Below are 11025 nucleotides of genomic sequence, written 5' to 3' on the forward strand. Positions count from 1 at the left end.
GCACACAAATATTTTTCAACGATTATTTCAGAAAGGGAATTCTCAGTTAACACTATAAAAGTAGACCCCATCATAATCGATACGAACAGGGACCGCTTTGATGAGCAGTAAAGTGTTGATGTATGGAAATTCCAAATCCATTCTCAAAGCTAAAAGCTCTTCAAATTGGTTAGGCATGCTTAACTTGATAATACTGATCTATCTCATTAGCTGTAAAAAAGAGAGAAAATTTTTTTTACCATGAAACAATTAATTACACATCCGCAAATATAATTAACTTGTGGTAAAATCAAATAAATCATATCTGTTCTTATATCCATCAGCTACAAGTTGCCCCAGTTATAGCAAGTACCAAATGGGTGGTCGAAGATTTACCCGGGTACACCCCTCCCTACCCGGGTAAATAATTCAAGCAATTTCTCAGGTACGAAGAACAATACCCGGGTACACTCCTCCTTACCCGGGTAGACAAAAATTTTCAAAAATTACTCGGGTACAGAGGGGTGTACCCGGGTAGGCTTGGTGGTCAACGGTCAAACAGGGGCAGATTGGTGTTATGTTTTTTGAGGGAGTTAAATTTTTGAAATAATTTATAATCAAGGTCAAATCGGTAATTAGTTAATAATAAAGGGTTATAAGGGTCAAAAAGCCCTATAACATAACTTAACAACTTTTCTACAATATTAGAAAACTGACGGTTTTTTCTTTTTGAAGTTTTACCAAAATAGTGTCAGCAAATATATCAGTGAATAAGCTAAGGGTAATGGATTTCTCCGTCATCAGAGACATAGTTATCTCAAAATGATGTTGTTTTGAGATGAAAATTAAGATATTTTTGTAATTATAATATATTATTAGGTTATATTAGTCTTTGTCATTATAATTTTTTAATCTTATAACTCAAAAGCCAATATAACTTTATCTCATATTAAGGAAGAAATACTTTTCCAATGAGCTAATTCCAGTGTCGACGATGCCACGTTAATACACTAGCACTGCGAAGAGTTACACTCAAAGAGGTCAAACATGAACAAGACATTAAGGTTCTTCTGCAAAACCCTTAATCCCGAGACCAAAGTCTCAACTTGTACACAACCCATTTTAGCAATCCAAATACTCTTGGTGGGTCTCTGTTATTCCATTGTCTCTGCATCTTGTTCACTATCTAACCACAAGCCACCACCACTTCCCATTTTGCCCCTACCCAATGCGTTCCAGCTACAATGGCAACAGGGAAACATGGCCCTCTTCTTCCATTTCGGAATGAACACCTTCACCGACGCAGAGTGGGGTTCCGGCGACCTGGACCCCACCACCTTCAACCCCACCAATTTCAATGCCTCTCAGTGGATCAGTGTTGCAAAAAAATCTGGCTTTTCTCGAGTAATCTTAACTGCAAAACACCACGATGGTTTCTGTTTGTGGCCCTCTGATTACACCAATTATACGGTGCGTTCCAGCAACTGGAGGAACGGTAAAGCCGATGTTGTTTCCGACCTCGCCGCCGCCGCCAAGGACGCCGGCGTTGGCCTCGGGATTTACCTTTCGCCGTGGGATCGGCACGAACCTTCGTACGGTGACACTCTGCGGTATAACGAGTTCTACTTGGGCCAAATGACTGAGCTACTCACAAGGTAATTTAATTGTGTTTGATCTTTCAATGTTGCCCTTAGAATAGAGATTTTGAAATGGGTTTTCTCTTATTCTTGCAGTTACTCACTGAATCTGATTTGCTTTGATGAATTCTCAGCTTCCACCTTATTACCGTAGTTAGGTTAGTTAGTTATGCAAACGTGATTAGTTGTTGTTCTTTCAACTAGTGTTTATTTATGTGTTTATATTACAAGCATGTGATTACTGTCTTAAGGCTACTTGGTATAACTCTTGAATGGAAATAAAGTAAGCTCACATAAAACTGGTGCTATGAAAGTTCAAGTTCTGAAGTTCCAGGGAAGGATTAGACTGATTGTGTGGGTCTATAGTTAGTAACCTTATCATGTGTTTGCAAGAGACTCATTACATGAACAAGCTTGTATCTAAAGTTGATGTAACCACTGATAATTTAATCTAAACTGTGAAGTGAATCATGATCCTGATCTCAATCGACTACATGACTTAAGGTTGGATACATCTTTGCTCACTTTAGAGGAGCCTTTTTCCTTAAATCATGCCTTATTTTTTAATAATTAGTGCATTTAAACCAGGTATGGAGAGATAAAGGACGTTTTTCTGGATGGTGCAAAAGGAGAAGGGGAGAAGGACATGAAATATCTCTTTGAAAGTTGGTTTTCTCTGATTCACCAGCTTCAACCAGGGGCCACTATTTATTCTGATTCGGGTCCTGACATAAGGTGGGTTGGTAACGAACATGGTGTTGGTGGCTCCACTTGTTGGTCTCCTTTCAACAGGACTGTTATTGAAATTGGTAGCGTTGACAATGATCCCCAGTGAGTTCTCTTTCATACTAACACTCATAACATAGTGTGGTTTATTGTATTGTTGTTCCAAATTATGTCTGGTTTTCAAAGATTTGTTTTATTGTCACTCAACATCATATAATTAATGCTAATTGCATGGCCTATGAGTCAGGCCAAGCATTTTCATAGAACAATTCAGAAAGTCATGGAAATTGGGTCTTTCTATTATTCATCCATTGGCCTATTAGGACATTGATTTCAAATGAAGTTGAAGCATGTAAATTTCAGTCATATAGATGAGTAGAAATGCTCACAAAATGGTATGTGAAAAATGTACTAGTCTCTGCGTTACATAGAGTCAGAGGTCCTCGTGTTTCTACTAAGAGTAATATAGATACTTATCAATGTTTTGGGCATCTAACAGATACCAAAAACAAGGAGACCCAGTTGGTCCTGATTGGGTACCTGCTCTGTGTGATGTCTCTATCAGACCTGGTTGGTTTTGGCATGCTTCTGAATTTCCAAAGTCTGCAAGGAAACTACTTGACATATACTATAAATCAGTTGGTCGAAACTGCAAGCTTTTATTGAATGTTCCCCCAAACTCCTCAGGTCTTATTTCAGCTGAGGATATCCAAGCGCTTCTAGAATTCAGCCAACTTCGGAGCTCCATATTTTCCCACAATTTGGCCATAAATGCTCTTCTTAATGCCAGCAGCACAAGAGGTGGAATCCAAGATCCTCACTTTAGTCCCTACAATGTTCTTGAAGAAGGTTTATACACTTATTGGGCTCCTGAGGAGAACCAATCTATGTGGATATTGTACATAAATCTCCAACAAGTGGTATCCTTTAATGTTCTACAATTACAAGAGCCTATTCACATGGGACAAAGGGTGATTGAGTTTTACCTTGAGGCTTTGTGCGAAGATGGTGTATGGAAGAGAATTACAAATGGAACCACAATTGGATATCAGAGATTGTTGCTGTTTCAGAAACTAAAATCTCAGCATTTGAAGCTAGTTGTTGATAAGTCACGGGCAGACCCATTGATATCATACTTGGGAATCTACATGGATCCATTTACCATTTTTAGCGAAATACCTGATGAAAATTCGGAAGCCTATTTCAATGGAAGTCAAATTCTTCGCAGCACCACCACAAACAACAATTCTCAAAGTGCCACAGTGTAAACTTTTACCCCATTTGGGTAATTTGATGTCATTGAATAAAAACCAAAGCTTTAAAATTCCTCAAATGATTTTTTATTCACGTGTTAATTTCTAAATTAAAAAACAATAAGATTATAAATATAATTAATTATTTAAAATAAAAATGCATTTAGTTTAAAAAATATATAACTTTTTTCCTCCAATTCTTCTTTAAATACAAAAATAATTAATATAATGCTACAATAATTTACCAAAAATAAATAAATATAATACTATAATACTTTTATTATTTAGGGTTTAATATTTTTCCTATCACAAAACAACGTCATTGTAAAGTTGGAAGAAAGATATTTTTATAATTTTAATTTATCATGGAGCTATAATAGAGTTTAATATTTTTTTTTTATCTCATGAAATAAATTTATCTTGAATTATTCAAAATAATATCATTTTGAAATTGAAAGAAATATAATTTTGTAATTTCAATTTATTCAAGGATTATATTAATTTTTATAGTTTTATATATTTTTTCTCCCAACTCAAAATATATTGTTTTGGATAAAAAAAATACTTATTAAACCCTATAAATATACTACAATATTTAAAAAAATGACTTTTTATGCCTTTCTTATTTTAAAAAGAACTTTTTCTAAAAGATAAAGTTATTTTACGTTTGGATGTATCATCTGAAAATCACTTTTATATAAAAAAGTTATTTGGATGTTAAAATAAAAAAACACTTTTTATATATAAAATTACAATAAAGAAGAGATAAAATAGCATGATCACGGGATAAGAAGAGATAAAATAGGTATGATAATATGAAGTTAAAATTATATTTCAAAAATTTATATTATCTTATTTCCAAAATAAAAAATTTATATTATCTTTTAATTTCTGTTTTTTTTTTTCAAAAGCAACCAACTAATGACTAAAAAAAAAAAGCGCAGCATTTTAACTTTTATTTTAAATTATGTTTTTTAAAAAGTTGTTATCTAAAAATTTAAAAATTTTCAAAAATACTTTTATTAAAAAAGCAATTTTTTTAAAAATAAAAGCACATGGAAAGGGCACTTAGAAGTTCAATTAACCAAAGCAATTAAACAGAGCATCATAGCAAATACTTGAGATGATGGTGAAAGTAGGTAACTTGTGATTGCCCAAAGAACATAGCAAATACTCATGGAAGAAGAACAAGGGGATAAAGCAAGAACGCAGAGACAAACATGCACGGTCTTAGCCATAGACCACAGCAACATGTATTACAGAGTCTGTGCTGTTTGTGAAAGGACTATTTCCAACGCCACTGGTAATGGCACTTCTTTCCTCTGCAATTTCTGCCACTCCAACAACACCCCCAAACGACTATTTCGAATCCTGGTCAGTTTCTTCAACCACTCGTTTGTTTTCGCCGCTTTTTTTTTCTTTCCCTTGTAAATAATAACGTTGTTTGTTTTTTTTTTTTTTTTTTTTTGTAGATGTCAATTGCAACAGACACAGATGTATTCACAGTCATCTGCTTCGATAGGGTTGCAAGGGTTCTCTTTGGTTGCTCTGCTGATGAGTTTTTTGACTTTGCCAAGCTTCACCCTTTTTCTGGTAATTTCTACTATTTTTATTTGAATTTGTGTTTTCTATTTATATGCTTGATGGTGAATGGCAATTGTAAATAAGAGACAACAGAAAGCTATGTTATGCAATGTTGTGTTATGAAAGATTCTGTTACGATCTGATAGATCGATATGTCCAATCAGAGATTGGTACCTTAATATAGGATCTGTTTGCCCTCCCTCTAGTACCTATAGGAGAGGTACCCTAAAGATAAACGGATCACTGTGCACTATAGTATAACGACATAGTCAAGGAGTGGGGTGGGGTGTGTGCACAGTGACAAGCTAAGAGAGAGGGTTTAGAGAGTATGTACCTTATTGGTTTAACCCCTTATTTATAGATGGGTTACCTGGCAGGAGTGGACTTTTGGGCCTCTCAGGAGCATTGAGGGTCCAATTGTTGATCCATTGCTGCCGTAGTAGGATAAACATAATTAAGGAATGTTTTCTTAATTCCCTCTTAGCTGTTAGCCTTATTTGGTCCTTTTAGAATGTAGGCCTTTGTCAGGTCCATAACAGATTCTATTTTTTTCTCGGGAATTCACCTTAACCTTGTTTAGTATCATATCAAATCACCAAGGAGCAAGTGACAATTAACTTTTTTTTGGTGTGGATTGCCTTTGTGCTGCAGGTGTCACTGTGAATGAAATTCTGGAGGGAGAGATGTTCACAATGACTTTATCCAAACCAATGAATGGTAAAGCAGAAAATGTAAGAGTTGCATCTGCTGTTCCTTTGAGCTCTGGATTTCGGCCTGCAATTGAGGTTTTGAGAGAATGCTACAAACCACAAGATGCTTCATAGTCACAATGTATATTGTTTCTGTTTTATCATTTAAATCTCCATACTCCATATATAGATGCGTGTGTGTTTTTATAGTTTGGTGAATAGTTGGAATCTGCTTGGTTGAGTAGAGGCTTGGTGGAAAGTGAGAAGGTGAAAATTTTGGAATGAAAACCACTTTCCAGTGGTATAACAAAGCTATAAGATGGTAGAACAGTGTGTTACTTTATTCTATACAACAAACCATAACCTCAGTGTAGGCCTTGATTCGTGAGAACAAGTTTAATCTTCATTTCTGTTAGTACTAGAAGAGTTCATTTGTGTTTACTATTTTTTAATGTCTCCATATTGAAATTTCCTTTTCTCATTATACAGCTTTTTTCCTTTTTTGTGACTTTTTAGGCCATGTTTTCCTGCCGATATGTAAGATAACAAATAAACAAAAAACCCTCATCATTCACTGGGATCATGTCATCATGCTGACTGTAATTGTCCAAGAATTCGAATTTCCTTGAATAAAATCAAATACAAAGTTGTGCACGATTTGGTGACAGGGATAGATGATTTGTCCTTCAATACACAATTTCAGGGATAAATATGCACAAAGACCAAGAATTTGAGAATAGCTTCAGATTTAATTTTTTTTTCCCACCCTCCCTATATACAGAAGAAAATGTCATCACTATCTATGCAACAGGAGGCTGGTTTTGGTTTTGTGCTCTGAGTGCATCATTTAGGAGACACATTATCTCCACTCCTTGTCATGGCCAGTTTCCCTTGCATCCAGCTCCTTAGCATCTGAAGTGCAGCTTTTGGTTGATCCATAGGGACCATGTGACCAGCTTCATTTACCTGTTTTTTCAAAAAATAAAGTTACCAAAAGTAAATTAACAGTCTCACACTCAGGAATACTCCCCTGAACACAAACCTTGAGGAAAGCGAGAGGTCCATGGCTTTTCAGCATTCCTGCTTCTGCACCATCAACCAAAAATGGGACTGTAAGAGATGCCCCGAATTCTTTTTGACCTGACCACTTCATGGCATTAACCCACCTTGAATTCCCTGCCCAATGAGAAGCACATTAACAATGCTAACTGACCAGTATATATATATATATATTTTTTTTTTTTTTTTGACACAAGCAATTTGGGTTCCAAATTAATCTAGTATGCTGTAGGCTTACCAAGCCAGTTGCATATGAGATCTTCTTCTCCAGCATACACAAGCACCTTGATTCCATCCTCAAGAAGAGCAGGAATACCTTCTTCCAGATTTCTCATCCAGTCCTGCATCATAGCATTATACACTGTGGTACTGCATGAAAGGAAATCCAAGTCCCCAACACCTAAAGCATCCCTCACTGTCTTCTTGTTTAAGAATGTCTCCACGCTGGAGAAGTCATAACACAGATCTCCCACACATTCCTTTCTAATGTCATAGTACTGCAATTCGAATAACAGAATGCATAAGTGAACTCAATCTGCATTATTTTCTTATAATCTTTGTCATTGTACTGTTCTTTTATGATATCTTACATTAATGTTGCCAGCGATGGACATGATCTGATTGAATATGTCATTGCAAACATATAACGAAGATATGCATGTTTCTCCGCCTTTGGTGCCTGACAAATGAAATACAAATAAGAGTGTCAGTGAACAAAAATAACATGTGACTAGTGTAACTAATTGGTTAAATTGTCTCCCATGTGCTTTTCTTTTCTAAGAAGAAATTTATGAGTGAAAAGGAAAAAGATCTCAGGAAGTTATACCGCAAGTTTTTATGGCCTGCTCACATGGTGGGAGCAACTTGTTGATTCTGTCATAATCAGCCTTTTTAATTAGTCCCCTGTCTAATGCATAGTCTGTGTATGCCTGATACTGAATTTCAGGATTGGTCAATCCATTACCAATAGCAAAACCCTGTTTATTATATGGGATCAAAGGAAATACAATCAAGAAAAGCAATTAATTAACCTTTCATAGTTATAATATAAATTAGAGATAGTGTAAGACCTTGAGATTTATATGGATTCCTTCCTTTGCTTTGTTTCCTTGGTGAACCCTGGACGCAAGAGCTGGAATGTAGTGTCCAGCATATGACTCTCCAGTAATATAAAAGTCATTCTTAGCGAACTGAGGGTGCTCCTTGAAAAATGCCTGTCAATATTGCAAAATTTAGTTAATCTTATCTATGCACAACGGCAGAGTTTAACATACATTTTGTAACTTAGATGGTATGTATACCATCTTGCATTTTTTTTATTGAAGTATAGCAAACCAAAGGTGAATGAAGTTTCACCACTTAATATAAGTGGTTAATTCAATTAATAAATGATTGATTTTAATTTTAGTATGAAATTATTTATTTGAATCATTTATCAAATCAAATCACCTGCAAGAAGTCAAATAAATCATTGCTAACACCCTCTTCATCATGGCGAATGTCACTGTCATCAGAAGTATAGCTGAAACCCGTCCCAATAGGTTGGTCTACAAATAGAATATTTGATGCCTACAAAACAGGAAAACACAGTATTGATGACAGTAAGAAAACAAATTTAGTGTAACAACTTGATTCATAGAGCTGGCCATAGTCTATAGTATGAGTATGGACGGGGGATATACATAATATCATTTTTTGTTTTTTTTTGTTTTGTTTTCTGGGAGACACTCTGCATGGAATGAGCATAGCAAAACAGAGAAACTTTGATAGGATTTAATGCAGGATGGTAACATATGAGTGAGAACTAAAGTTAGAAAAATACATGGGGAACTGATAGCTACCTTGTCCCAGCCATAGTCATTCCATACAAGAGACAAATTCTTGGTAAGTTGAAAAGGACCATTCTCGTAAAACAAAGCTATTTCACTGCTGCATCCTGGTCCTCCTGTCAACCATATGACAACAGGGTCATCTTTGCTGCTCCGAGATTCAAAGAAAAAGTAGAACATCCTGCAAATCATAGAGAAAAAGATTATTCAATACAAAGCAGGACCACATATTAAGTCCTAATTATTTACTAAAAGATAAACTTCAAATTTATATATAAGCAACCTAAGCAGCCACCACATTATTAACCAACCTAAACCAGTACTATAGCTATGTGCTAATAAATTTAGGTTGATTGAGATTCAAGCAGAATGATGATAGCATGCGTATGTGCTGTGTCAAACAAAAACATGTTACTTGTAGGTCTAATTTATGGTTCTTTAAGATCTGTGCTCTGTAGTCACTTAAATATATAAACTAAATGTGATTTTTGATTGAGCAAACCAAGATTCCAGTAACAGCTTTTTGTAAAACAGAATAAAAGGGTGGAACAATTATTTGACTTTTTAACAGTTGCAAAATATTTTGGTTGCACATTTATTTTACATTACATGTCTTCAATTATAAGAAACAATAACTTTGGTTTAGGTTTCTTCAACAGTTCAACTACTTAGATATGCTTTTAACCTAAATGTCCCTCTTCTTGGCACTTTATTACTTTTTCCACCTAACTGAAAACATCAGAATGCAAATTAAATAACCCCTTAATACAACATAAAAGAACTGTATCCAGAACTATCTTTCTGAGTTGATGAACAATCATTCTTGAATAGGAGGAAAATTAAGCTAGCTAAGAAAATGAAAAAAAAAACCAACAACAAGAAGATAAACCAAAAAAATGCATGCTGGACTTTACATCTTTACCTTGCAGCTTTGGAACGAGGAAGGGGATAATACCCTGCATGGTGACCAAGTTCTTCAACAGAAGGCCCAGAAGAATAAAGACCAGGGAAAATGAACTTCTTCTCCACAATCTTTCCAGGGACCAAATGAGGTTCATTCACTAGTGTGTTAATGGAATCTTTTGGGAATAGGTTAAGCCCTCTTATGAGCTTTTCTGCTACTAGTTTTGGGGTGAAACCTGGAGAGGAGAAAGAAGGTGAAATGAAGAAGAAGAGCAAGAGCAACATAAAAGACAGAGACATTTTGAGGAGTCTTAACAATGATGCCATGTTTTTTTTTTCTGCCTTTGTTGAAAAAACGTTGCAATGGCTATGAATTTATAGTGCTCGCTATCTATGCAAATTGCTTTGGCTTCCAAGTCTAATGAAGAGGTTGAGTATCAGAGGGTTAACGGTTCCCACCACTTTACAGTTTGCTATTTTTTTTATTTTTTTTTGGGTAAAACAATTTGCTATTTTAAAATAAGCCTACAAGCAAGTAACTTCACATAACTACTTATGTTTTTCTTTTGACAAAATTTTAGTGAGATCAATGTTTTTTATGTTGTAGAAGATAATTTTATCTTTCATACACACATAAAAATATGTGAATCCCATATGAAGTCATGTGAAGAGAAGAAAAAAGAAAATATGATTTGATTTTTTAAATTGTACAATCCATATGGCTTTAGAAAATTCAGATCCTATAATAATGGTCTGATTTTATTACTTTGTGGAGGCAAGTACATGATTTTGATCGTTGTATGAAAAAAGAAATGACTTTTTCATTATTTCTGATGGATTTCCGTTCTTTAAAAAATAAATGATGTTTATCTTCCACTTAAAAAAGCATTCAGCATCGGGATTGTAAAAGATTCTATTTTATAAGTTTTCTATGGATATAATAATTGGTACTTTTTTACACTGATATCAATTCTACTAATGATTGTGCTCATTTAAACTTTTAATTTAATGATACATTTTAAGTGTTGTTAAAATCGAGATAAGTAAAATTGAATGGGGATTAAAAAATCATATAACGTAAAATCATAATGTAAAAAATATTATAAAAAATCGTAAAAATGTAAAAGCGTTTGGAATATTAATAAAATTATTTTGATGAAAAAAAATCTTAAAAACATAAAATCATAGTGATAAATCGAAATTTTAACAACAATAATTTTAATACTTATCAAAAAATCATCTAATAAAGTAGGTATGCTCAACTTACTCTTAAAGTAAATAGGTATTTTTTTCATGAACACATAATTTTTTATCCAATTAATAAAGGGCTTTATTTTTATTATGTTACATAACATAAAATTATCTT

General features: G+C 34.3%; 3 protein-coding genes across 3 annotated transcripts; 2 read left to right on the forward strand and 1 right to left on the reverse strand.

Moving 5' to 3' along the window:
* The first annotated feature begins 1026 nt into the window (after positions 1 to 1026).
* On the forward strand, positions 1027 to 3610 carry LOC133299886 (alpha-L-fucosidase 1). Its single transcript, XM_061499380.1, has 3 exons — positions 1027 to 1634; positions 2205 to 2447; positions 2842 to 3610. Exons 1-3 carry the CDS (start codon positions 1027 to 1029, stop codon positions 3608 to 3610), a joined length of 1620 nt encoding a protein of 539 aa, XP_061355364.1.
* Positions 3611 to 3635: 25 nt separating this feature from the next.
* On the forward strand, positions 3636 to 6305 carry LOC133299897 (uncharacterized). Its single transcript, XM_061499392.1, has 4 exons — positions 3636 to 3657; positions 4779 to 4969; positions 5068 to 5188; positions 5831 to 6305. The coding sequence occupies exons 1-4, from the start codon at positions 3636 to 3638 to the stop codon at positions 6001 to 6003; spliced, it is 507 nt and encodes a 168-aa protein (XP_061355376.1). The 3' UTR covers positions 6004 to 6305.
* A 386-nt stretch (positions 6306 to 6691) lies between these two features.
* On the reverse strand, positions 6692 to 9986 carry LOC133299890 (serine carboxypeptidase-like). The gene is made up of 9 exons (XM_061499384.1): positions 9679 to 9986; positions 8769 to 8937; positions 8377 to 8496; positions 7998 to 8141; positions 7754 to 7904; positions 7518 to 7606; positions 7166 to 7424; positions 6911 to 7044; positions 6692 to 6834 (listed from the first exon to the last, which is right to left on the reverse strand). The coding sequence occupies exons 1-9, from the start codon at positions 9984 to 9986 to the stop codon at positions 6712 to 6714; spliced, it is 1497 nt and encodes a 498-aa protein (XP_061355368.1). The 3' UTR covers positions 6692 to 6711.
* Between the last annotated feature and the right edge of the window lie 1039 nt (positions 9987 to 11025).

The sequence above is a fragment of the Gastrolobium bilobum genome, unplaced genomic scaffold (assembly GCF_033153095.1).
Source record: "Gastrolobium bilobum isolate Gb01-03AN ecotype WA unplaced genomic scaffold, APGP_CSIRO_Gbil_v1 utg10129, whole genome shotgun sequence".
Lineage (NCBI taxonomy): Eukaryota > Viridiplantae > Streptophyta > Magnoliopsida > Fabales > Fabaceae > Gastrolobium > Gastrolobium bilobum.

Bases quoted from the DNA above. Each gene is read 5' to 3' on its own strand.
- LOC133299886 (XM_061499380.1), top strand. From the start codon at position 1,027: ATGAACAAGACATTAAGGTTCTTCTGCAAAACCCTTAATCCCGAGACC. The intron at 1,635-2,204 runs GTAATTTAATTG...CATTTAAACCAG, and splicing joins ATGACTGAGCTACTCACAAG to GTATGGAGAGATAAAGGACG. The intron at 2,448-2,841 runs GTGAGTTCTCTT...GGCATCTAACAG, and splicing joins AGCGTTGACAATGATCCCCA to ATACCAAAAACAAGGAGACC.
- LOC133299897 (XM_061499392.1), top strand. From the start codon at position 3,636: ATGTCATTGAATAAAAACCAAA. The intron at 3,658-4,778 runs GCTTTAAAATTC...TACTCATGGAAG, and splicing joins GTCATTGAATAAAAACCAAA to AAGAACAAGGGGATAAAGCA. The intron at 5,189-5,830 runs GTAATTTCTACT...TTTGTGCTGCAG, and splicing joins CAAGCTTCACCCTTTTTCTG to GTGTCACTGTGAATGAAATT.
- LOC133299890 (XM_061499384.1), bottom strand. From the start codon at position 9,986: ATGGCATCATTGTTAAGACTCCTCAAAATGTCTCTGTCTTTTATGTTG. The intron at 7,905-7,997 runs GTCTTACACTAT...TATAATAAACAG, and splicing joins GAATCCATATAAATCTCAAG to GGTTTTGCTATTGGTAATGG. The intron at 6,835-6,910 runs GTTTGTGTTCAG...TTGAAAAAACAG, and splicing joins GACCTCTCGCTTTCCTCAAG to GTAAATGAAGCTGGTCACAT.